The sequence below is a fragment of the Neomonachus schauinslandi genome, chromosome 5 (assembly GCF_002201575.2).
Source record: "Neomonachus schauinslandi chromosome 5, ASM220157v2, whole genome shotgun sequence".
Classification (NCBI taxonomy): Eukaryota; Metazoa; Chordata; class Mammalia; order Carnivora; family Phocidae; genus Neomonachus; species Neomonachus schauinslandi.
The window spans coordinates 21,270,580-21,296,432 of NC_058407.1; the positions used below are offsets into that span (position 1 = coordinate 21,270,580).

Consider the following 25,853-nt stretch of genomic DNA (forward strand, 5'->3'; position numbering starts at 1 on the left):
GAGAGAGTGAGGCAAACGAGAGAAAAAATGTGGGAGCAAAGACTTACATGAGAAAGCGTGGCATCTGAGGGAAACTTGCCTACCTGCAGAGTTGGGTGAGTGTGCCATGTGGTAGAAAACAGAGCCAGAGTGATGATCGTGAGCTTTATATAATTCAGCTGTTAAACACTGGATCCCCATCTCAAAATATCGAATAGTGTAAAGACACAGGAAATGATGTGTAGAACAGAACCCCCTGAGGGCCATGAAACGAAAGTTTTGGCTTGTTTTGGGATAGGTAGACCGAATGTTTTTTTTTTTTATTTTTAAAGATTTTATTTATTTTTTTGAGAGAGAGAATGAGAGAGCACATGAGAGGGGGGAGGGTCAGAGGGAGAAGCAGGCTCCCTGCCGAGCAGGGAGCCTGATGCGGTACTCGATCCCGGGACTCCAGGATCATGACCTGAGCCGAAGGCAGTCGCTTAACCAACTGAGCCACCCAGGCGCCCAGACCGAATGTTTATTAGAAAAGATTCTAGCCATCGACATGTATTAGATGACTTCCTGGCATCCTGTACCAAAAAAGACTCTTCCCTTAGAGTCTAAGGGAAGACCTTAGACTAAGACCTCTTTAGAAATATTTGTCCAGATCACAGCAATTCCTCATTCTCAGGGAACTTCCAAGCCTTTTATGGTGATAGGCCTTTGTATACACTATCATGTTTCCCAGCTCCCCTGACCACTGCTGGATGGATCAGGGCTGGGCCCCTGCACCAAGCTGAGGCAGTCAGAGGTCAGATTCTCCTGGTAATTTAACTTTGGAATTGAAAGACTGCTAGTTAATTGTGCAGAACCCCAGGGCTGTAACTGTGAAGTGGCTACATTCACCTATGGACTGGAGATGCAGAGAACACTGCTCTGGCAAAGAGAGGAATGAAACAGAATGAAACTACCAGGGTGGGGCGCCTGGGTGGCTCAGTTGGTTAAGCGACTGCCTTCGGCTCAGGTCATGATCCTGGAGTCCTGGGATCGAGTCCCATATCGGGCTCCTTGCTCAGCGGGGGGTCTGCTTCTCCCTCTGACCCTCCCCCCTCTCATGTGCTCTCTCATTCTCTCTCTCTAGACCCAGCTGTCCTTCTGCCCTTGGGTTTCATGAAATACCCACACCCTTATAACAAATTGACCCTTTGTAGCCTACTCTAGTTAAAGACAGCTTCTGCTCCTCACAGATAAAGAATTTTGACCATTGCAGTGAATTAAAACTCAAATCCTATAATGCCAAGACTGCCTTTACCTACACCATACCGGCAAGCCTGACTGTCCAGTTTAATGACAGGTAGGATTTCTAGTCCCCAACAGTGAAAGGGGTAGAGCTCTTGGGCTGGTTGTGGGCCGACATTCCAATCCACCTGGGATGGGAGTGCGGGGAGAGGGCAGGTAAGCAAACAAATCCCAAACAACCTGAAGATAATAATTCAAGAACTTAATTCCACCAAATCCAATCAAAGTGTTAGGTGGAGAATTTTAACCAGGCTTAAGCTTATGACCAAAAGTTACTCACCCTTTCGGATAAGAAACTTTATAAGGAAACAAAGGTAATGAAGAAAACATCATTTTGAGGTCCCTTCTCTCCTGAATTCTATGTCACCTTGTCCAGCCAATCACTTTCTCCACCCCAGCTCCACACTCCTCCTACCCATCCTCCATTACATACTGAGACCAGCATAAAAATTTCTATTTTTTCCAGGACTTCCCTCAACCTTTTACAATTTAAAATTATATTGTTGATAACTATCAGTACTAATCAGAATGTATATAAAACGATTTTTTTCATCACACTTCCATATTTAACATTCATTCTTTTATTAATAATCAAGGTTGTATACAAAGCAATTTAAAGTATCTCATTTGATTCTCACAACAACCCTGTGGAACACGTATGGATATCAAGACTCAATTCTGCCCAAGGCAACCTGACTAGTAGAATGTGGAGATCTGGGGGTAGGTCCTTACACCCATTTCCTGAGTTTATAATACCACAGTACACAGCACACTGTGATCCTATAATCCTACTGTGGGCACTGAAGACTGCCTTTAACATAACTCAGGAAAGGTGTGCTCAAAATCTTTGTACCTTCAAAAACATCATTGAGGGGCGCCTGGGTGGCTCAGTCCACTAAGCATCTGACTCTTGATTTCTGCTCAGGTCACTGTCTGAGGGTCTTGAGAGCAAGCCCCAAGTCAGGCTCTGCGTTGAGCATGGAGCCTGCTTAGGATTCTCTCTCTCCCTCTCCCTCCGCCCCTCCCCCATCTTGAGCTCTCTAAAAAATAAATTCTACCTCTGAAACCAATAATACACTATGTATTGAATTGAATGTAAATAAAAAATTAAAGGGGCGCCTGGGTGGCTCAGTCAGTTAAGTGCTCAGGTCATGATCCTGGGGTCCTGGGATTGAGCCCACACTGGGCTCTCTGCTCAGCAGGGAGCCTGCTTCTCCCTCTTCCTCTGCCCACCGCCTGCTGGTGCTCTCTCGCGCATGCTCTCTTTTTCTCAAATAAAATCTTTTTTTAAAAAAAGCTAATTAATTAATAATAAATAAATAAATAAATAAATAAATAAATAAATAAAACATCATTAAGCACCTAACTATAGGTAAGCTTGTGCAGCTACTGTGGAAATTTTAGAAATAAATAAAGTTGGGTGCTGATTTTTAAAATTACACCCTAAATTGTTGGCTTTCACTAAAAAGTTCCACCAAAAAGTAGGGCCAACCAGTAGTAAAATCAAGAGAAACTGACATAAAACACTGACATACTAGCCCCTGGGTTGAGAGTGCCACTTTTCACCCAAGTGTGATAAGATATCCTTTCTAAGGTTAATGGGAACCTTTAGCCCATTCTATAGTAATTGCTTCCTTATCTGTCTTTCTGACTTGAGTTTCTTGATAGCATTTTATTCTCACAAAGTAGAATGATAAAGTATATACACAAAGTAGAATGACCGGATATTATCTCCATTCTACAAATCAGGAAACTGAGGCTGAAACTCAGTAATTTGTTCAAAGTTACAGTTTGTGGTAGGGCCAGGATTTAAACCTATCTGATTACAAATGTTCATTATGCCCTGCTGATTCAGGTCCATCAATAAAGCATTGTTGGTCCCATTATATTTCAGCTCACTGTGAGTTGGGTACTAGAATTCAATCAAATCTATGTCCTAAATCATAGGAATATAATTTTACACCATTATTAAATAAAATACATCTCCATATACTTTGCAAACATAAGGTTGCATATATGGACACCTTGGAAATATATCCAATTCTATTTTTGGTTCATCACTGTAACTGCCTAGATATTAGGTGTCATTAATCTTTTTTTCCCAATTAATGAAAATTTAAAAGACAGTCAAATAATCAAAATATAGAAAGGCAGGATGTCCACACAGCATGGAATAATTTCTAAGTGTTTCACATTTTTCATAGAAGAATTTATTCATGACACGCATTCCTTGTATTTATGAAGCACTTCTAACTTCATTCTTAACTGCTTCTTTGATCCTTATAACTACCTAGAGGATCAGGTTGGGCAGACCAGCCCACTTTACTGTTGAAGCCAACAGCATGGAGAAGACCAATAACATACTTAGTTCTTTTGAGGTACCGGGAAGAATTGCACTAGAAATCATACCCATATATTCATCTACTGTGGGAGCCAAAAGCATGGAGAAGACCAATAATGTACTTAGTTCTTTTGAGGTACTGGGTAGAATTGCACTAGAAATCATACCCATATATTCATCTGCTGGCTGTCACTGGATGCCTTTAACAAATTACTTATCATTTCATCTTAGAGAATCCCATTCCCCCGCAGCCCCCAGCACAAGACACATAATTATCAACTCTCAAGTCTGTTTTCTGGCTATAAATATTATAGACGAGAGAACTTATTTAACATGTGTTATTGTTGGACACTCTTGAGTATATAATGGTTCAGACTCAGTCTGATATCCCTATTTGTAAGTAATTGGGGAAATACTGGTTCATTTCATCCATGGAAACACTTTCCAGCTCTGCTTTACACACACACAATGAATGGTGACTTGAAAATAAGATTCAATAGCTTAGGTTGTGTCCAAGGCCAAAATATCCTAGAAAATCTGATAAATTAGCAAATGCAGTTGCATCATAATAAGGCAACCTGAAAATGTGAGCAGAAATCAAGATCAGAGAGGATATTTTGAAGAATTTTTCACCACCTTCACTTTAAGTTCAGATGGAACCCAGAGTGTCCACATAATTTCAATATATGGAGCAGCTAACAGGCTTCATATTTAGGGCATAAAGAATCAAGATTAAACAAACCTTTACACCTTGGACGCGTATTTCTTGTGAGGTGCTATCCTCATAAATTCAATACTAGAAGCCAAATACTCTAATCAATCTATCACAGACTGCTGGTGTTCAAACAAACATACCTGCAAAAGTGCCAATGGAGTAGACCATTAATTGGGAGACAGTGACATCTTCTGGTAGTTTATAGACTAAATACATTTATGCCAGACTTTTTTTTTCCTTGGAAACCAGCCACTGTTTTAAAGGAATAGGTTTACTTACCTATTTGGTATACCTTTATTGTACCCATAAATGCAAATTCTTAAATTTCTGAAATGAATGAAACATAAATTAGCTAAAAAAGGACATTATATAGCTCACTTGCTCCTTGCCTTGTCATCCCTGGGTTCATCTAATATGGACGGTTTTAAGCAGCCAATGTTAATTCCACTTTTCCTGGTAATCAAAGTCATTTAACCAGACTTGCCTTAATTCAAGCATTTGCATGTAATCTTCAAATTCCAAAAAACCTGCTCCCTATTCCCCTCCACAGTGTATACAGCTTAATTTGGAAAAACGTGATCCCTAAAGTAATCATTTCATAGCCTCAAAAACAATTTTAAAAGGACAGCATAAACAACTCACTGTAAGCATGTTGGGAAAAAAAAAAAAAAGGCAGCATGCAAGGCTGACCTCGTGTCCCATCTCTTGAGGAAGACTTCCACACTCCTAAGTCTAGGTTGGGCTTGTCTCCTATGTAGATCTGTCACGTTACTGTCCTGTGATTGTCTGCTTACTCAGCTATCTTTATAACTACAGTGCAAATTCCTTGAGGGCAAGGCCTATATCTCATTACTATTTGTGTCCCAAAAATCTCACTTTGCCAAACCTATAACCTATTTTTGACTTCTTTTTTGAAGAATGCATTCAAACCATGCTAGGTGAGGTACCTGTTCTTCATTCAAACAGATATTATTTTAGAGGCCTATGTCCATCATTAGGAAGATGAGGATATCTATTGAACACCTACTATGTGCCTGGAGCCTTGCCAGGTACTTCACGCACTTTAATTTCATTTAGTCCTAATAAGCCCGTAAAGCATGATCCTCGTTTTATGGCTGGGAAAACTTAGTGTGGTCAGCTAGTGAAAAAGACAAGACTTAAACTCATTCATTCCATATATTTATTTATACATTTATTCCAAAATGAGAATTTCTAAAGAAATGTTATAAAACTGCAAAGGAAAAAAAAAGGAAATCAGAACAAAGGAGAAAGAGGGATTTAAAAAATCAAAACCAGAAGGTAAACACTAAACAGTGCATACTATTAACATACTATACATTTGCTACAAGTAGACTGCAAATTTGGCTTAACTTCCCAGCTGTTAATATGTGATTTGTTACATTATTCAGAGACATTCTTTTAAAGATAAGGGCAAACCAGTTACTTAGAAGCACATTTACTCCTGAACTGAAACCTGAAATTTCTCCTATGGGTCCTCAAAGAAGCTATTGTATCTTAAGAGTGAACCATTGTCATCCCTGGCATGAATTTAAGTTTCACAATACAGTCCAAAGCTAAGTGTGGTAAAGGAGCTGGATGTGTAGCCAAAGGTGCCCCAGACACAAAGGTCTCCAGAGAGGGCTTAATTTCATTCACAATTTCTAGAGAAATGGACTGATTGCTCAATTTTTTGGCCTCTTCCATACATTTCTCAAAAATGAGATTCTGAACATTGGGCAATAGAGTTAGTTAAAGGTTGTTCTCTGACAAGTACCTGGGGCGCAGGTATTATTGCTGATTAAGGGCACGTGCATAATCACTGGTGCTGGGAGAGAGAGGACATCCCTTCTGAAAGTGGAGCAGCCTAATGAGGATATTGCTTCAGGGAGAGGCCTTGCCCCCTCTTCACAAAAGTTATCTTAAGGGTACCTACTGTTACGAACCATGAGAGACTATGGACTCTGAGAAACAAACTGAGGGTTCTAGAGGGGAGGGGGGGTGGGGGGATGGGTTAGCCTGGTGATGGGTATTAAAGAGGGCATGTATTGCATGGAGCACTGCGTGTTATACGCAAACAATGAATCATGGAACACTACAGCAAAAACTAATGATGTATGGTGATTAACATAATAAAATAAAAATTAAAAAAAAAAAGAGTACCTACTGCTAGAGACAAGATTTTCTTAAAAACGAGTTTGGATCTGTTTCAACACACGAACAAATGGTATAAATCATGCCACCTCCATATAGCATGAATGCTATCGTTTTAGCTTGAAATTTTTTAAAAGCATACTCAAAAAACCCCAACTTTTTCTGGCTCCAGTCCTATGCACTCTTATGCTTCTAGTGTCCCCTGAAAATGCCCCATATCAGACTTTCATTTGATCATTGCATTTAGAAAAACTGGCAAGCTTAAGGACAGAGACTTAGAAGAGACCTGTATGAATGTTGATTCCTACCTTCAAACTCTAGACATTAAAGTCTCAGTCTCACTGACTCATTTAAAGGTGACTTTCCAAGCAACCTAGGCCACCAACAAAGGAACACAAAAAAAGTAGAAGGAAAAAGATAAAAATTGGAACTGCATCAAAAAGGAATAATTAAAGTAGCTAAACCATATTTCCACTATGAGCACATTTCAAAAGAACTTTTAGGAAGGAAAGTTTTCATATAGGCTAGGTATATATAATCAACCCCATTATCACTTTTGCTAGCAGCATAAATGTATATCCTATGGCCCCATTTTTAAATGGCTTAGTAATAACAGAGTTGTCAAATCATTAAGGTGTACACCTGAAACTAATGTAACATTGTGTCAACTTTATAGTTCAATAAAAAAATTAATAATATTTTAAAATTTAAAATAAAATGACATAGTAGATTCAGGAGTCTACCAGTAAGGGTGGTCAGGAGAGAACCCACAGGTATCTGAATGGGGAAACTTAAATAAAATAATTGTTACCCAGTAGAAGGTGGTTAACTAATTAAAGGGATAAAAGAGGACTTTAACCTTTGAGTACAGAAGGAGCAGTTGCAGAAAAAAAGCAGCTACCTCGAGGCTGGGAGAAAGTGAAAAAAATTAAGGAACTAAAGACAGTTAGCTGCCTGAGGGAATGGCTGAGCTGTCACGGAAGCAGCCCACGGGAGCTGCTCCAAAGGGGGAGTAAGGTTGGGAGAGCCTCACCGGCACGCGGCTGGAACTCTCCTGCTGGGGCTGCTGAGCTCCTACGGTGAATTAAAACGGAGAACCGGGACCCAGAAGTGAAGTGTCTTCTTGCAGCTCTTCCTTTGCAGTGTCACTTTCAGGGCCCTCTATCAATGAAGCCTAACATTCTGCCAAGCTGTCGAAAGAGACAAGTTCATAGGGTCCAGCTGCAGCATCACAAAGCAGGGCAGAAAAGGATGGGTTTGGAGCTGGGAGAAAGTTAAGTTGGTAACTGCCATGGTTCACTCTTAGGGCTACTTAGCCTCTGTATACACCTACACAATGTGATACAGTTGTTACTAGCAACACGTGGCTACTGAGTCCCTGAAATGTAACTAGCCTGAATTGAGATGTGCTCAGTGTAAAACATACACTGCAGCTCAAAGACTAGGTTACCAAACAAAACGTAAAATATCTCATTAAATTTTATATCAATTCTTTGTTGAAATACTTTGGCTCTATTCAGTTAAAATATATTATCACAACTAACTTCACCTATTTTTGCTTTTTAATGAGGTTACGACAAAATTTTAAATTATATATGTGGCTTGCACCGCAGGTGAGTGGCTGGAGAAACTTGGCTGCTTTGGACAGAAAAAGTTTCTAATAACCAACAAGCTCCATTTTGGCGAAATGGTTTTTCCCACTGCACCCCCTCCTCCTCAAGGTTACGTACTTTAATTCTGCTACATGTCTGGGTACTGCAAGCACTGCTAACCCGGCTCCCCCAACCCTCCTCCCCCACAATTCAGAGAAGCAGAGAGGCTGATTCTGACCACAAACATTTGTTTTGTCATCTCCCTCTCCTTCTTCAATGCTAATTTTTTCCAACATAAATATACTTCTGCTATCAAATGAGTACTGAACACATACTTGCTACATAGAATAGTCTCAACAACTCCAGAAGAGTTCATATAATAAGCGATATAAAACATGCAACATGGTAGGGAGTATCAGATTGGAGATTAGGAAAAAAAAAAAAAAAATCTAGCTTCTATTCCTGGCTCTGACCTCCTTGGGTGAGGCCATGTAAGTATCTGGTCTTCTATTTCTACATCTGCTTAGAAAATGGGCTGAATTATTCCAGTTTTATTCAAACTACATCATGAAATTCTTTTGGAGATTGTAAAGATGTGTGTGTGTGTGTGTGTGTGTAATGAACAGGATAGAATTTTTAAAAAATTAGAATATACCACATGTATTAAAGACATTTTCTGAAATTTTTGTTTCAGGTATATATTTTACATACTGGTTTGCAGTGGAAGATATATTACTTACTAAGTGTCACAATTACAGTTTGAAAGCCACCAACGTAAATGATCTCTTAAAATCCTATATAGTGGGCGCCTGGGTGGCTCAGTTGTTAAGCGTCTGCCTTCGGCTCAGGTCATGATCCCAGGGTCCTGGGATCGAGTCCCACATCGGGCTCCCTGCTTGGCAGGAAGCCTGCTTCTCCCTCTCCCACCCCCCTGCTTGTGTTCCTGCTCTCGCTATCTCTCTCTGTGTCAAATAAATAAAATCTTTAAAAAAAAAAAAATCCTATATAGTTTAAATTCTTACAGATTCATTTTGCTCAAAAATTATTTCAAGACCAGTAAATCACAAAGCATAAAATCACAACTTAATATGGAGATTTTTATCAAAGCTAAAATTTATTTGGTGCATACTCTGTGCTGCTATCAGGTATTTTCACATATACCTTTTCTTTTAATCTTGTAAAAGCAACCATGTCAGGTATTTTACAGGTCAAAAAAATAACAAAAACCTACACTTCCTCAACTTGTTCAGGTGAAAAGAAGAATTATAAGCACTCCAAAATAAAAACAAAAACAAACAAAAACCAGTCAAGTACACAGTCCATTTCCATCTCCTTTTATACATCTTCTCACACATTTTAGCATTAGGAGAATAAGGAACCAACTCAAATAAAGGGAATCTTTCTTGTCATTTTTGTCTACAGGTACTTATTAAACCCACCAACTTTCTACTCTAAGCACAAGGGCTTAATAAATGCTGTCAATATCTGAAATAATTTTAAAGTGATGTCGATATTTTGAAAATTTTGTTCACATAGAAATACAAGCCTAAAAATGGCACTATATTTCTTTTAGATGTAATTTCCTTCTTTCTTTTCTTTCTTTTTCTTTCCTTCTTTCTTCCTTTTTCTTTTCTTTTTTTTTTTAAGTAAGCTGTATGCCCAATGTGGGGCTTGAACTCACAACCCTGAGATCAAGAGTTGCATGCTCTACTGACTGAGTCAGCCAGGCACCCCTCAGATGTAATTTTTCAACAGGCAATGGTAACAGTTCAATTGATGGAAATGATTTAGATAAAACATCTTCAAGAAAACAGAAAAAGTGTAGGAAAAAATTTCTAAAAATGTAGCACCATTACCTGAATGAATTAGCAAATTTCAAGATGTGAAAATTATCTAAGAATTAAATATTTTTTCAAATAATCTATCTTTATATTTAGAAGTTCAAATTATATGTTGTTATATTCAGCTTTCCTTCTAATTAGGAGCTCAACACTGACATCAAGTTATTTTACAAAATAAAAAGCAAATTCCTCATAAACAGTGACTACTAAATTATTACTAAGGAAATTCTTCAACATTAGGCATTTACTCCATATGTGAACTTTTCTCAAGAGAAAATTAGTATTGTGTTACAAACAAGACAGATAATCTGGTCATGATGTGAATGTATTTGACAGAAACATTTGATCTTCCTAGGGCCTTTCATTTCTTGGATAAATTTCTTCAACATTCCTATGAATCTTTTTTCTAAAACCATATAATAACAAAATACAGCTCATACAGAAACCAGATACAAAGCTGACCTTTTATTTTTTAAAGTACCCCCTTACTGAATAATGCCAGCAATACTATCACCAAATTACATTTTATAATCAAGTAATGTATATTCCATGTATATTTTTAGTGTGTGTGTATGTGTGTGTGTGTGTGTGTGTATATCAATGACACAACTAAACTTCATATGATTTATTTTAAATGATTGCTGGTTTCAGAGACTTAAAAACCACAAACTCTAGGGCAGCAACTATAATGCATATATAGTTCTCTGAAAGATCATTTTTAAGTTATCACATAATGGTGAAATATAATTTAAACAAAATACAAATGACATTTACAGCGTAAGGCTCTGTGGTTGAACAATCAGCACATCAAAGAAAAGTATCAGAGAAAGGCTTTAAAAAATAAAGCATGTTTCCTGTTAGAAGAATTTTGTCTTTCTTTCCTAAAAATGGCTAATTGTGGACATAAAAACGTTCAAACAAGAAGTTCCTAAAATTTCTAGAAAACAATTAAACTTTAGTTGCAATAATTGATGAGGTCCAACTTTACCATGATAAGCTGAAAATTAATCTGTTGGTAGCGAGAAGATACAACTGCTCATTTTTAGAGAAGTAAAGTTTATTACATTTGAAACAATACAGCAGAAATCTCAAAAGTTTACTCATTAAATATAGTTTCTTACAAATATCCTTTTGAAAATGCAATTCATATATGCTGCAACCTCAGAAGTTTGAATTCAAAATGAAATATGAAGGCAAGAATCAGAGAAATCATGTCAGAGGGCTTTGTCAAATATCTATACAAATCAGTACATATTCTTCTGTCTGTGATACAGTAGGAAAGAAAGTGATTCTAAATATATCGAAGTAAATGCAGAAAAATACATTACTATTTGAGGCAGACCATGCTAAAATATAATTTACAATGATTAGTTTGCATTTAAGATGGTTAATAATGCCTTTAGTTCGAACCAATGAAATCAACGTTAAGTAAAATTTTGCAGTATTTCCTCAGTCTTTTGTATTGAACATTAGTTCATCTGAGAAGTAAATAAGATTGGAAAAAGCAAGTGACCTGATCCTTTTCGTTAAGTTTATCATTATCTCACTCAGTCATACTAAATGCAAACAAATCAACAGAGCATCAAGATTTTTCACACATTAAAATGAAGACTAATGACTTGTGAAGGCAGACTGTGTACCATGTTCATATTCATTTTAACATATGAAACTTGCATTAACCAGCAACTCAATTTTTTAAATAAACCAAGATTTACAAGCTAAAATAAACATTTGATTAAAAAATTCTGCTATTCAAGATACTCAGGTGTCTTTTTCTCTTTGAGATTGGTAAGGGTTGGGTCTTTAAAAACCTGAAGAGGAGGTGGTAAGAGGAAAAAAATCCTCAATGCTTTTAAAAACTCAGCTGTTAGGAGTCCATACAACTACTATGCTGGCATGGAAACAAGGTGTTTTCTGTCACTTCCCCATAGAAGTAGTTCCTCCAAGCCAACTATATAAAGATGTAAATCAGCAAACCCATGATTAAAATTGAAGTATTTCTTCAAAAATAGAGCAAGACACCTCACCCAAAAAGATCTTTTAAATCATTGCTAGCTGAACTGCTATTGGTCATAGTAGTTGATGGCTGTGCAAAGTTCTGTGGGTTAAAGAAAGGATTAGCCTGCATACCAAAGGCAGATTGTCCTATCATGTTCATCTGTGTTCCCATAACTGAACTGCCCATACCTGGAGACCCTTGCGGAGGTACAAATTGATTAAGCCACTGATTTGGTTTCTGTTGTGACAACTGGTTCATGCTAACTTGGGGTTTCTGAGGGCCAAAGAGATTATTAAGAGCAGACATATCTGTGGGTCTTTGTTGAGTTGGCTTTGCACCAGCAGGAGGAACACTCACAGCACTGAAGTTTGGCAAAGTGGAAGGTGTTCCCAGTGTCATCTTGGTCACTCCAGGTGTGCTTGGACTACCAAATAAGTTCTGGTTTGTATTAACCGGCATGTTGAATCCTGAAGTCTGAAAGCCCATGTTAGCATTTAAGCCGTTGGTCAAATTTCTTTTGGTATTATCAATTGGTGTAGAAAACATCATGCCAAGGCCCATGGAAGGAACAGAAGTGAAGGTACTTGAAGCAGAAATTTTAGGGGTACTAACAGATAGGCTGGTCAAAGATGACATGTTATCCATCAATGTGTCTGTCAAGTCCTTAGTCTGAAAAATATGAGGGAATTACTTTATCTCCAAGATTTCTAAATTAATTAAAGTCAGTAAATGACAAGTTAAAATTAAGCTCAACAGTCTTTACCAAGTTAGCAAACCACAGCCCACAGGCCAAATCCAGCCAGCCACATATTTTTATATGGTTTTTACAGATGAACATTGAATTGAACATGAACACTGAACATGAAACCAACCTGCAATCAATTTGATGACAGGGAACACTAAATTTGAATTCCAATTAAATAAAATGCTCCCCAAAATAGAAATGTGCTCTTCTCATTGGTAGATCTATATTGCAAAAAGGATATTCTATTACTTTTATATTTTGAATTGTATCACAATTTTGTGGAAATTTGTTTTCTCTGTTCTTATATAAGTACCTACAAAATATTTTTTATTTTGCCTCTTGGCCCACAAAGATTTTTCTCGGAAGAAGAATTTTAGTGATTAGGAGATAACAAAAAATAATTTAAAGAAAGCTTTTAAGATAAAGTTATTTCTGCAGCCAGTAAGAGTGTAAACTCTCTACAAGCAGGAACTTAGAACAGTGCCTGACATAACAGGAAATAAATATTGGTCAGGACATATAGTTAAGTATTCCTAAATCAAGTTACAGACCTGACTATAACTGAAAAGTCAAAAATTAAAAATTACTTTTTGCTCAAAAATACATAAATGCATAAACATAATATTCCTGATCATTTCAAGGTAGACAGAGTTACTTAGTACCATTAAACCTAGTATTTTTTAAGAAACCCTCCTATTCATATAACTTTCTCTTTATTGGTTACAATCATTATCATAAAACACTATACATTAGGCAGGCTATTGAGGAGTTGTTGGAAAATCCTTTCTGCCCATACTTCTTAGAAACTGCATTATTTTTATATAGACACTAGTAGGCAGAATAAATTATATACTTACTTCTTCGGTACAGTATGCTTGAAATTATACAAAAGTATAACCTGAAAGTAAGTATGCTTGAAATTATGCAAAAGAAATGAATTCTGACCTGTTTGACTGGAGCAACAGGTGTGTGTACTTGGGGTTTAAGAGGCTGCTGGCTTTTCAACTTCTGTGCCTGCTCCTGTTCTTTTGCTAATTTTTGTTTTTCTTCAAGTGTAAGTGATGCCTCAAAACAAAACAAAACAAAACATCAACTGGCAACTTCATAATTCCACTTGTAAAACAGAAGATGTCTTTTTTTGTAAAGTATGTCTTGGTATGTTTGACAACACCAAGTAGTTTGCAAACTACTCCTGTATTGGTGACTGCCACAAGTAAATTATATTTGGAATTATGGTAAGATTTAACTTTAGGTAGAAACTCACAAAATCTCTGCTAAAATACTTCCAGCATAGAAAGTTACTGTTTTAAAACCATTCATCAGATGGACCTTTTTCCAGGCAAGGGGAATATGATTTGGTGATTTCACTTTATAAAATTGGGAGACTTTTGTTCAACTCTAATCTATCTCACTCCAAAAATACTTCATGTTCATACTCAACAAAAAGCTAAGGAAAACGTAAACAGCTTCTTTCACTGCTAATGTCTGAATCAAATTTGACAATTACCTTTTTCTTTTATCAACCTTGCTAAACTATAAGCTCACAGTATGTTCTTACAATTTTGTAAACCCAACGCCCAGTAGCTCCTGGCTTTGCACATACAGGTACCAGTATTTGTCAAATGAACAGAAGAAAAATTGCCCTCAGCAGAAATTCAAATTTGACATACTTATTATATTGAATACTAACCAATACTCCAACTGAAAAGTATCACTTTATAATTTATCATTCAAAATCAGAAGCAGAGAAGAGCCACATTGGAATTTATCAAGAGGTGTGACTGACAAAGTGCAGCAAAAAGGACAAAGAAGGCAGGAATCTAGAAATGTTACCACGTGGGAGGCTGAGTAATAAAGGAAATTAAAATTCTCAAGCCTATTTATTCTCAATGTGAGTCAGGTCATGTTCCCATGATAATTTTTAAACTTCATAAAGATTATTAAAGCATGCTTCTTGTTAAGATGCTAAACAGCAGTATTTCCCAACTAAAATCTGTAGTTTACAGGAAGTCCTATAATATAAATCAGTGCACTGTAAGAACAAGTAAAGAAACTTACTCTTTTATGCTTATTCTGTAACCCATCCTCTTTATTTTCTGATTCACTGCCAGTCAGAAAGTCTGCTCCAATGTTGTTAAAGACTTTGTCAATTTGCTAAAAAAGAAAAATGTCAACCACTTGAATGACATCAAAAAATTGTGATTTTACTGCTTAAAGAGCAAAAGCCCCTCAAATGAAGCACACTGTCAATCTTTATTTACAAAAATTAAAATGATCTAAATAAACTACCCTGTGACCCAGCAATTGCACTACTAGGTATTTATCCAAAGAATGGAAAAATACTGATTCAAAGGGGTACCTGCACCCCAATGTTTATAGCAGCACTATCAACAATAGCCAAATTATGGAAAGAGCCCAAATGTCCATCAAGTGATGAATGGATAAAAAAGAGGTAGTGTATTTATACAATGGAATATTGCTCAGCCATCAAAAAATATGAAATCTTGCCATTTGTGATGATGTGGATGGAACTAGAGTGCATTATGCTAAGTGAAATAAGTCAGAGAAAGACAAATACCATATGCTTTCACTCATATGTGGAATTTAAGAAACAAAACAGATGAATATAGGGGAAGGGAAGGAAAAAATAAAATAAGTAAAAACAGAGGGAGACAAACCATAAGAGACTCTTAACTATAGAGAACAAACTGAGGGTTGCTGCAGGGGGTGGGGGTGGGGTTAAATGGGTGATGGTCATTAAGGAAGGCATTTGATGTAATAAGCACTAGGTATTAATATGCAACTGATGAATCACTGAATTTTACTCTGGAAACCAATGCTACACTATATGCAGAATTTAAAGAAAATTTTGGAAGAAAATAAATAAATAAATAAATAAATAAATAAATAAATAAATAAATAATCTAAATATCTTACCTGAGACCCAACGTTTGTAACTTTTGTCTCCTCAGAAGCATTCATTTGATTTCCTATATCCAAAGATCTGGAGGAGAGTTGAATTATGACAAAACAATAGAAAGAAATGCTTATTTTTGAAATACTCATACAAAAATAGTTCATCCCCATGGGGTTTATTAGAATCTAAACAAACTGCAACTTTATTCTTTAAGGACAGTCATAATCTTTTTTATTATTTACTATAATTAATGTCTGCTTGCCCCAGAAAAGTAACACTGCATATACAAGTCATTTTTTTTTAATTCAGTATTTGAGATTTACTGGAGAATTTACTCAGTGTGTCATAAAACCAGGCAAGCATGATTCTTACTATCAGAGAGCTTATAGCTCACTGAGAGACAAGGTATGATATGAGGAACTTGATGTGATTAAATTCAGAATCTGATTTTCACAATAAATGCTATAATCACTATGATGAGCCAGATCTACGCCTTGAAAAATAGGTAAGATTTAGACAGGAAAAAGAAAAAAGGTTCATTTACACCTGAAGTATAAAATACTAGATATTAAAATTTTCTCTTATAAATTTTTAAAAATTATTTTTCAGTGTTCTTATGTTAATAGTCAATCCATCAAACATAAATATATACATCACAGAATATTTACAGCATACAAAGGGCTATTTCATGTCTTTCTACACCTGGTATATTTATTTCCATTAGCCTTCATCTTACACTGGGGCAGAAGCTAAAAAATTTCTATCTGGGAACCTAGTTCATAATTGGTATCAATTTTACTGATTTTTGATGTTTTTTTTTTTTTTTTTAGAGAGAGAGGGAGAGGGGAACAGGGAGTGAGGGAGAGGGGAAGAGGGAGTGAGAGAGAGTCTTTGTACTCTCTGTACAAAGACTGTGAGAGAGAGGAGAGGTAGAGGGAAAGGGAGAGTATTTGGTAGGCTCCATACCCAGCCCAGAGCCTGATGTGGGGCCCGATCTCACAACCATGACCTGAGCCAAAATCAAGAGTCAGATGCTTAACCGACTGAGCCACCCAGGCGCCCCTAATTTCTCTTTTTACTGATGTCTTTTGGCTCAGGATTTAATGGGCATCCTAAAATCATGTGTTTTTCTCTTGGAAACAAATATAGTGGAGATTTTATTTTAGTAAACTGGAGTTTAATAAACTCCAGTAATTTTCACTTTTCCCTTCTTCCTTTGAATACTAGTATTTTGCAATTAACTTAGAAAATCCTCCCTAAAAAAAAAAAAAAGTGGATTTGTGGTATTAAATATGAAATGAATGCTCTATAAACATTTCTGGAATCAGGGAAAAGAAAAAGGGAGAAATCAAAACACCAGGGTTTCATAGATTTGAAAAATATTTTTAAGTGGTGCTCTTAGCAATCACCCTGAACTTACACCTCTAGTAGCTAATGCTAACAAGAGACTGTCTCAGAAATAGAATTTTCCTTATATATAAAAAATGCTTAGATTATATCATACTACACTTTTGTACTCAGAAATGACATTAGATTTTCTACAACATTCTATTTTCATTCAGTTCAAGTTAACATGTTGGAAAATTTTTAAATGTTTTACATGTGATCAAATTGAAATCTATCAATTTTTCACTATGCTGAACAAACTGACGGTCACCAGAGGGGAGGTGGGTGGAGGGACAGGTAAAAATAGGTGAAGGGGATTAATGATGAACACTGAGCAATGATGTACAGAATTGTTGAATCACTATATTATACACCTGAAATCAATAAAACACTACACGTTAACTATACTGAAATTAAAATAATAAACTTAAAAAAAAACAGAAATCCATCAATTTTTCTAGTACTTATTCCAGAAAAGCAATCATGAAGTAACTTTAATCTCACTCCAGGGCCATGTACAATTCATATGCAACCTACTTACTTCTGCTGTTCTTGCATTATATGAAGTTGCTCCAATTTAGTCTTATGTTCAGACTCCAATCTGTTAAGCATTTCTTTTATGACGGAAATGAAAGAATTGAACTGGTACAACAAGAAATTGATACAGTTATAATGTTTCAGGTTAGCAGCAAATGCAATCTAATAAAATAATTCAACAAGTTAATCATAATATTCTCTATTTTTACCGGAATATGACCCACTCATAGTAGTGATGCCACAAGAATAGTATATTTAAACTCAGCATATCAGAGCAAGCTTTTACAGTATTTCTGTATGACGGTGATAAAGTTGATGAGGATTTTAAGTTCCAGAAAATATGTCTCAATTAGTTTTATAGCCTGAGTTCTCTAACAGCTATTATTCAGGAGTCTTATAAATTTACCCCCAGCGGTTATTACATGTTGATTTTCCTAGAATAGTCCAAAACTGACCATCTGAATTTGTACACATCTGGAAACAACCCATTTAATAATGCATAACAAAATCAGTTTATTCAGATTGTTATAAAAATGACATGTTTGGCTAAAATAAATCTTTTTTAAAGTTAGTAGGAATATTAAATGTACATAGTTTAACTTCCAAATAATTATAGTTCCTAAAGTATATCTAATACTATGTCATAATGTAGTTTAAGCTTTGGTTAAATGATGGTTCTTAGGGTATCTCAGATCATCGTGAACAATTTATTTAACAATATCATATATTGTTAAATATTATATATTACTGCTTTCTTTCCCTCCCAAATCTTCTATCTTTTTGTACTGAGTGCTTATACAACTCTTCATAGTTGGTTTATTAATATTTCTATTCCATAAATGAGGAAACTATGGCTCAGGGAGAGAGAAAGCAACTTGGTAAGAGATACTAAATAACATATGGCAGCATGAGAATTCATTAAGTCTGTCTTCAGAGCCTGCGCTCATTTCTACTTGACACTGCTTCTCACCATGCTCAATCATCTGTTGTCTTACCATGAGAGTAACAAAAGGCATTATCTCCTTAGCAGTTTACCTGGATGGACACTCTGATTAGTTTTTTTTTTTTTTTGATTAGTTTTTTTAACTTTGTAATGAAGTATAACATACTAACAGAAAAGTATACATATATAAGCACACATACCAAAAATTTCAAATTGAATTTAACCTGTAGTCAGATGTAGAAAAAGAACACTGGCAGCACCCCAAAAGCTTCCTTGTGCCCCCCTTCTAGCTACTTCCCACCCCCTTATCCTATGAGTAAAAACTAGTCTGACTTCTGGTAGTATAGTTTTGACTGTTTTTGTACTTTATATAAATGGAATCATTCGGCAGATCTTGTGTGTCTGGTTTCACTTGCTCAACATTATGTTTGTGAGATTCATCCATACTGTTGCATGTAGTGGTTCAGAAGAATTAACACAGTGGGCCTAGACTGCTATCTTTGAAAAGGGCTGCTTGCAAGGTTGGCCCTTGGCTGGTGTCCAGGAACTCAGATTTTAGGAGAGTTCCCATCATTAACTGATGATAGTGGCTCACTAAACTGTACAAAGACTGTTTTATGCTAACATCTGCTTTCCTTCTGGAAGTCTGGAATTTGAGTACATGACAGGCAGAAGGAGCTACAATACTTCACATATACTGTCACAACTCATTACCAGGGAGAGTGAGTATACTGAGGAGATGACTCTGGAAAGCTGACTCTGGTTTCCTCCAGACTTTGCCCTATAAGCCTTCTCCCTTTGCTGATTTTGCTTTATATCCTTTCGCCATAAAAAATCATAGCCATGAATACAACTATATGCTGAGGCCTGTGACTCCTTCAGTGAATCACTGAATCTGGAGGTGGTCTTTGGAACCCTCACCCAACACAAGTTGTGATATGTTTTGATTGCTACTTAGTATTTCCTGTTTTATAATCAAATGCAAAATAAAAAATGTACTTTCTTAAATCAAGTTATCGTTTTCCGTAATGCAAAATATACTTAGATTATTTTAAATCAGAATATTAAATTAGGAACCCTCTCCATGAAGTGAATAGGAAAGAAGACCACACCCATGTTAACTATTGTAAAATACCAGAAAATATGAATCCAAGTATTTCTATTGATGAAAATAGGCCCCTAAAAAATCAAACCACAAAGCTGAAGAAAACTAACATCACATTTCAAATGAAATTATATATTTATAAGCATTTGGGAATATTTAAAAACATCCTAAATCATAAATTTGAGAACTAAGAACAGAAACGACCAAAAGTTGGACTTAGCTATATCATCATCTATTTTTCCCCAATATTCACTGTTTCCCTTTTTTCCAATTGTAACTTCAACCCTGCCTCCCAAGATATGAAAAAACTATCAACCAAAAACTGAAATTTAGGGACACAAACTTTCAGAGGCTTACCCTACCACTTCAAATGAAATTTGGGTCTGATTAATTTTATAAATCTCTCTAACTCCAAAACTCTATTCACTCAGCACTCTCCTCTAAGGCCAAAAGCTTTCCTGCTTAACTCCCAGCTTTCTGCTTCCTTAATTGCTCTAATTCACTTTCAGTACTTAATTCCCAATCTTGCCTGCCTATCCATTTCTGACACTCCCTGGTAAACAGTAGCCAACCAATCCCAGTCTTTTTTCCATTTTACTCCATTAAACACCAGTTCTAAAGGGAATAAAATGACTTGTCATTACTCTAACTCAAATTTTCTCTCAGTTCAATAAATATTTTTGGTTTTAGCACTGCACTAAGTGCTGTGGATATAATAAAGAATAAGATATAATAACCAGCCTTCTGGGAAAGGCAGACACATGACACCTGTGATAACTACAGTGAAAGGGCTATGCAGAGAGATAATTATATAATAATCTTTGAATACATTACCTCTTTCATCAAATGTTTACCACATCTTGAAATTTCAAATACCTAAACCAGTACACCTGAAACTAATATAACACTGTATGTTAACTATACTGGAATTAAAATAAAAAAACACAACAACAAAAAAAGCAAATACCTAAATCAGAGAGCAATTTAAAGTCTACTTATACTAGTCTCAGTTTACCTCTCTCCCATTACTCCCCTACTGTATTTATAGGTATCTCTCAGTCAAACTGGATTATTCATTTCCTATGGCAGATAGACTCTAAATTGGTTCCCAATTATCTCCTCATTCTGCTACTCAGGCCTTTGTGTAACTCCCTATCTTTGAGAGTGGGCAGGAGCTGTGACTTGCTGGTAACCAACAGAATTCAGCAAAGGTAATGGATGTCATTTCCTTGATTACACTACAGGATGCTGTAACTTCCATCTGTCTAGCAGATTCTCTTTCCCACTTTGATGAAACAAGTTGCCATGTTGGAAGGCCCATGAAGCAAACAACTGACAGTTATCCAGCTAACAGAGAGCTAGGAACTGAGGCCCTCAGTCCAACAACCTAAAAGGAACTGAATCCTGCCAACAACCATGTAAGTAGCTTAGAAGCAGATCCTTCTTTCCCCCAATTGAGACTTCAGATGAGACACCAGCCTTTGACTGTAACATTGTGAAAACTCTGAACAGATAATCCATGCCCTGGCTTGGCTGATCCACAGAAACAATGAAATAACCATCTAGTTTATGGTAATTTGTTATGTAGCAATAAATAACAGATATACACCCCAGACACATTACATTGATTTTTTTCTTTGTTCATGTCAACTTCCCAGCCCCAAATTTGAAGTAGCCCAAAATCCTACATATCTTTCTATGTTCTAGTCATTTACTATCTCCCAATGAGGCCTTCAATAATCCTTCCAACTCACAGACTCCTTACTTTGAATCCACAAACTTTCTTTTTTGAACTCTTTCGCTATTTTTCCTTGTTTTAGCAACACTTAAATGTAATATATTTATATATTTAGTGCCAAGAAGACAGTAAGCTGAATAAACTGAATAAAACACAAAACTGTTCCTACCTGATTGAGATTAAGATTATTTTCAATACTCAGGGGAATCAGATGAGGCAATACTTTTCCAGCCAACTGCTCTTTGGTGATTCCCAACTTCTTATGTGTAAAAGTACATTTGTAAATACCTGATAGAAAAGAATGAGACAAATTGTATAGTTCAATGCCACAAATAAATAGACGTTACTATATCTACGTGAAATCTCTTGATAATTAATATAATTACAAATTTTTCCTTGTCAGCGCCTAGAATGAGGATGTTCCTACATATGGATCAGAATGATTTCAGTTTTATCACCAGTTTAGATTTAAATACCATGACATATTTATCCTAAATTCTTTTGGCTTAAGAGCACATTTACTGTTAGCATAACATTAAAAGCCTTACCACAATGCAGCAGCAAGGTTACAGAATGACACTCTATCCTGAAAACATCTGAATATATAGTTCAGACTTCTCAAATTTGAGACATCTATTTCACAAGTGTGTGAGTATAGGTCTTACACCTTTATTCACTTCTTTAATCAGACTTAACATGTTTGAAACTTTAATAATTTAATTCAACTCCACACAATCCTTCCCTAAAGTCTCACCTATTTACTCAAACTTCAAGACCCTGCTCATTACACCTATTCCACAAAGCCTTCATTTGGTAAACTGAGCACATTTGTTTCTCATTCTCTGAATGCTTTTGTTGTGTTTTGTATATAATCCATAGCCTTAGAACACACCATATTCCATCATTTTGCTGTTAATGTACACTTCACTTACATACTCAAAGAGTAACTTTATTGAACACCTACTAAATGTTTATTCGCTAGGCACTTAATTGCTATGCTCATTACTTTTCCCTTCCCATTTTCTCATTGAATTCTCATAAGACTCCCATAATGATGCATTTTCATCCTCATTTGTTAGATGAAGCAACTTTTCAAAGTCAGTCCAAGAACTGACACAGCCAGGATTGGAGCTAGGGTTCTTTCCACTATGTCAAACTCCTTCTCAAGAAGACTAATTTTGTTGAGCCCAAAAGTTTCATACCACATCCCATGCCTACAGAGGTCCACAGTAAATTATTTGCTGACCATTCTCACAAATATTTACTGAGAGCTTTTTCTTCAAAATTAACAGACTTTAAAATTAGTAAAAAGTAAACTTGTTAATGTTGTGATTCTACAATTATGTCTGTTTCCATGAGTATAGCAGAACCTCAGAATTTCCAGACTGGACTGTCAAAGCTTTAACTAATAATAAACAATTTCAGAGTTTCTTGACAGAGTAATTTATAATTATGCTGATAGAATAGAATGTGCTGTAAGGCTAATATGCTTTATAAGCACATCACTTAATAGTGAAACATACTTGTTAAGATTTGGACATATATAAATTAAAAACCAGCTCTACCACTTATCAGTTGTGTTATCTTGGATAACTTACTTAAATTCTGGGCCTCAATTTCCTTACTGTAAAACAGAAATAACAGTACCTATGTCATTGGAATTTGGAGAGGACAAAATGAGATAATGCAGAAAAAATACTCAGCATAGCCCCTTTTACAAACTGGGTACCACATAACCATCAAGTATTACTATTACGACTGGTATCAGCATTTCAAGTAGGTTTGTTTGCCTCTCTTATTTGGTATCATTTTACAGAGAAAACTACATGTGATCATGATATTTGTGAAGCTAGGATTCCCAAATGTCTAATTCTTTTGTAAATGTCAAGGAAGACTCTACAGTTTTTGCTAAAATTAACACAAAGAAAAGTTTTATCGTGGTATTTATCCCACCATTCCTCAATTACTGAGTGCTATATACTTGAAAAAAGGATACAAAGGTTTTATAATTTGGAAGATTCATTTGCATGACTATAAAATAATAAAGCTGCATCAAATGACATTAAGTGTTCAGCTACCTAAAATTCCCATGAGGACTGCAGGTTCCTTGGATGGAATCTGTTGCAAGAAGGGCAGGATATCATCAAGTACAAACCACTTATCCAAGTATTCCAAAATCTTTCCTAAGCACACTAATGAATTTACACGAACCTATTAAAAGAGGTAAATTGCATTAGTCATTTAAAGTTTTTGCAATCTAGAACAAAATGTTTAACTACAAATTTAATCTTCATATAGATATGTTAAAATCTCAAGAATAAAAGTAGGTTTAAAAGCTCTCATCCCTTAATAATATAGGAAATCCACGTATTTACTAATTCCCCTGGACTTCTTTCAGAAAGAATTCATGATTGCTTTACAGGACACTAGTTAGCTAAAGGTAAGGAATGACTTCAATTTTGTATCCTTCTAAATGAAGTGATTAAGATTTGAGAAGCTTTTCTATATATGTTTACTAACAATATTTCTTTGGGGACATCTGAATTATAAAAGGGACTACATTCTCCTATCAAGTGAGAGGATTTTACTAGGCTTCCAATACTTTTCTCTTACCCAGGCTTAATTCATTCTTAAATTAAATATTTCAACAACATGTAAAAACTATCTATATTTTACCCTACAAAAAGTTTCCTATTTCTAAACATATCTTTAACACAGATACTAAAACCTGATACTTAGGAGTGCTTTTATCAAAATTTTATCTATATTCGCTTGACAATTTTGATAAATATTTCACACCCTATTTTTTTTTAGCTTGAATATGTTAAGATAGCATACATTCAGAAAAAAGGCAAAGCAAAAAAATACAGCACACTGTTAAATACAAAAAAACCGGTGGTTGCCAAAGGGGAGGTGGGTAGGGGGCTGGGTGAAATAAAGGGGATTAAGAGTATACTTATCGTGATGAGCACTGAGGAAGGTATAGAATTGTTCAATTATTATATTATACATCTGAAACTAATATAACACCGTACATTAATTATATTTCAATTTTTTAAGAAAGAATACTTTGAGTTAGGATCCTATCAATAGAACTGCAGTTTCCAAAAAAAAAAAAAAAAACAAAAACTAAGCAAAGCAGAAATAATTTAGTTGGTTAAAAAAAGCATCATATTTCTACAAGAAAGATGGAAAAAATTCTCTGAAAAATAAGGTATAATTGTTTTCTGAAATTCAAACATAAGGGATATTACAAATTCATAAAGATATCTAATTAATTTGCTCTTAGAATCAGTGCTATAAAAGGAATTGCTACATTTTTTATAAGTGTGTGTATGTGTGTCAAGAGATGCTAGAAATATTAGTTTAATTTTTTTATTTTTAATATAAAATACTAGTCATGTAAGTCATGAAGAAATAGAACTCTTGGAGCATTTTACCTACCTCTATGTAGAATTTATTTTTCTTTATTTTCAGGAAACAGTATTAAAATACAATTCTAACTCACAACTCATGTTTCACTAATTTCCCAGTTAGAATTTTTTAACCTTAGAGGTCCATGTCTATGAATGCAATTCAGAATTCACATTTGCCCCTCTGAAGATGGGAACACCGTACGTGGTATATAAAATGCAAATCCATTCCAGAATTACTGTTCTAAACACATTCATTATAACTCTTTGTAATCATGTCTTTAATGGCTCAGTTGGCATCTTAAAAAGAGATATAAACATCTCCAGGCATTAATACACATCATTTAAGTATCAGTGCTTCCCACCTCACTCTGCATAAATACTTAGAACTGAACTAGAACATGTACTTTGACAAAATGTATGCTAAAATAAATCTATGCTGCCATAAATAGAGTGTGGCTTATATGATTTTTATTTTCTTTTTTTCTGAAGATTTTATTTTTTATTTTACTTTAAGTAATCTCTACACCCAAAGTGGGGCTTGAACTTACAACTCCAAGATCAAGAGTCACATGTTCTATGACCAAGCCAGCCAGGCGCCTGCAGATTGTTAAAGGGCATTCTGAAAATGAAATTTTTAGCTGTATACTACCATCTATTTTGAAAATTCAATCATAAAATTTAGAAAATTTCAAAGAAAAGAACTGGATTTCAAATCTTTTTAATATTTATGCAAAGACTCTGAGGGGTACATTAACTTGCCCAATGGCACAGGACAGTTAGTAGTAGAGTCAGAATACGAACTCGGGTTTCTTGACTTCATTTCATACTTGTTCATTTTGGTAAACAATGATATTTTTTCCTATTTTGGTGTTGTTTTCCATCTCAGAGCCTTTATACCAAAAAAAAAAAAAAAAAAAAAACCATGAACTAAAATGGATTGGATCGCTATAAGGTAAAATCATGTCATTTAAATTGCTTTTCCCTTAAGCAAAAGCTTAAGCTACAAATGCTTATATTTATTTAAGTTTACATTTCACCTAATAAAGATGGAAGAGTTCTCCAAAGAACTATATTTACAAAATGCAAACTTAATAACATGACCATTATCAAACATCAATATAAAGAACTGATCAGATGAATGAAGGACATTTTTTCCTCTTTTCTAAA

The 25,853-nt window shown here is 35.4% G+C and overlaps 1 protein-coding gene across 2 annotated transcripts in view; it reads right to left on the reverse strand.

Moving 5' to 3' along the window:
• Nucleotides 1–10,915: 10,915 nt before the first annotated feature.
• The window catches only part of SCYL2 (SCY1 like pseudokinase 2), a 41,968-nt gene continuing 27,030 nt past the window's right edge, over nucleotides 10,916–25,853 (reverse strand). For both annotated transcript variants that reach the window (XM_021687548.1, XM_044914727.1), the window contains 7 exons: nucleotides 23,349–23,481; nucleotides 21,440–21,558; nucleotides 17,489–17,589; nucleotides 15,582–15,648; nucleotides 14,703–14,798; nucleotides 13,590–13,709; nucleotides 10,916–12,568 (listed from right to left, as the gene is read on the reverse strand). In XM_021687548.1, the coding sequence (XP_021543223.1) occupies nucleotides 11,924–12,568; nucleotides 13,590–13,709; nucleotides 14,703–14,798; nucleotides 15,582–15,648; nucleotides 17,489–17,589; nucleotides 21,440–21,558; nucleotides 23,349–23,481 (1,281 nt within the window). In that variant the 3' untranslated portion in view covers nucleotides 10,916–11,923. The remainder of the gene's footprint in view (nucleotides 12,569–13,589; nucleotides 13,710–14,702; nucleotides 14,799–15,581; nucleotides 15,649–17,488; nucleotides 17,590–21,439; nucleotides 21,559–23,348; nucleotides 23,482–25,853) is intronic.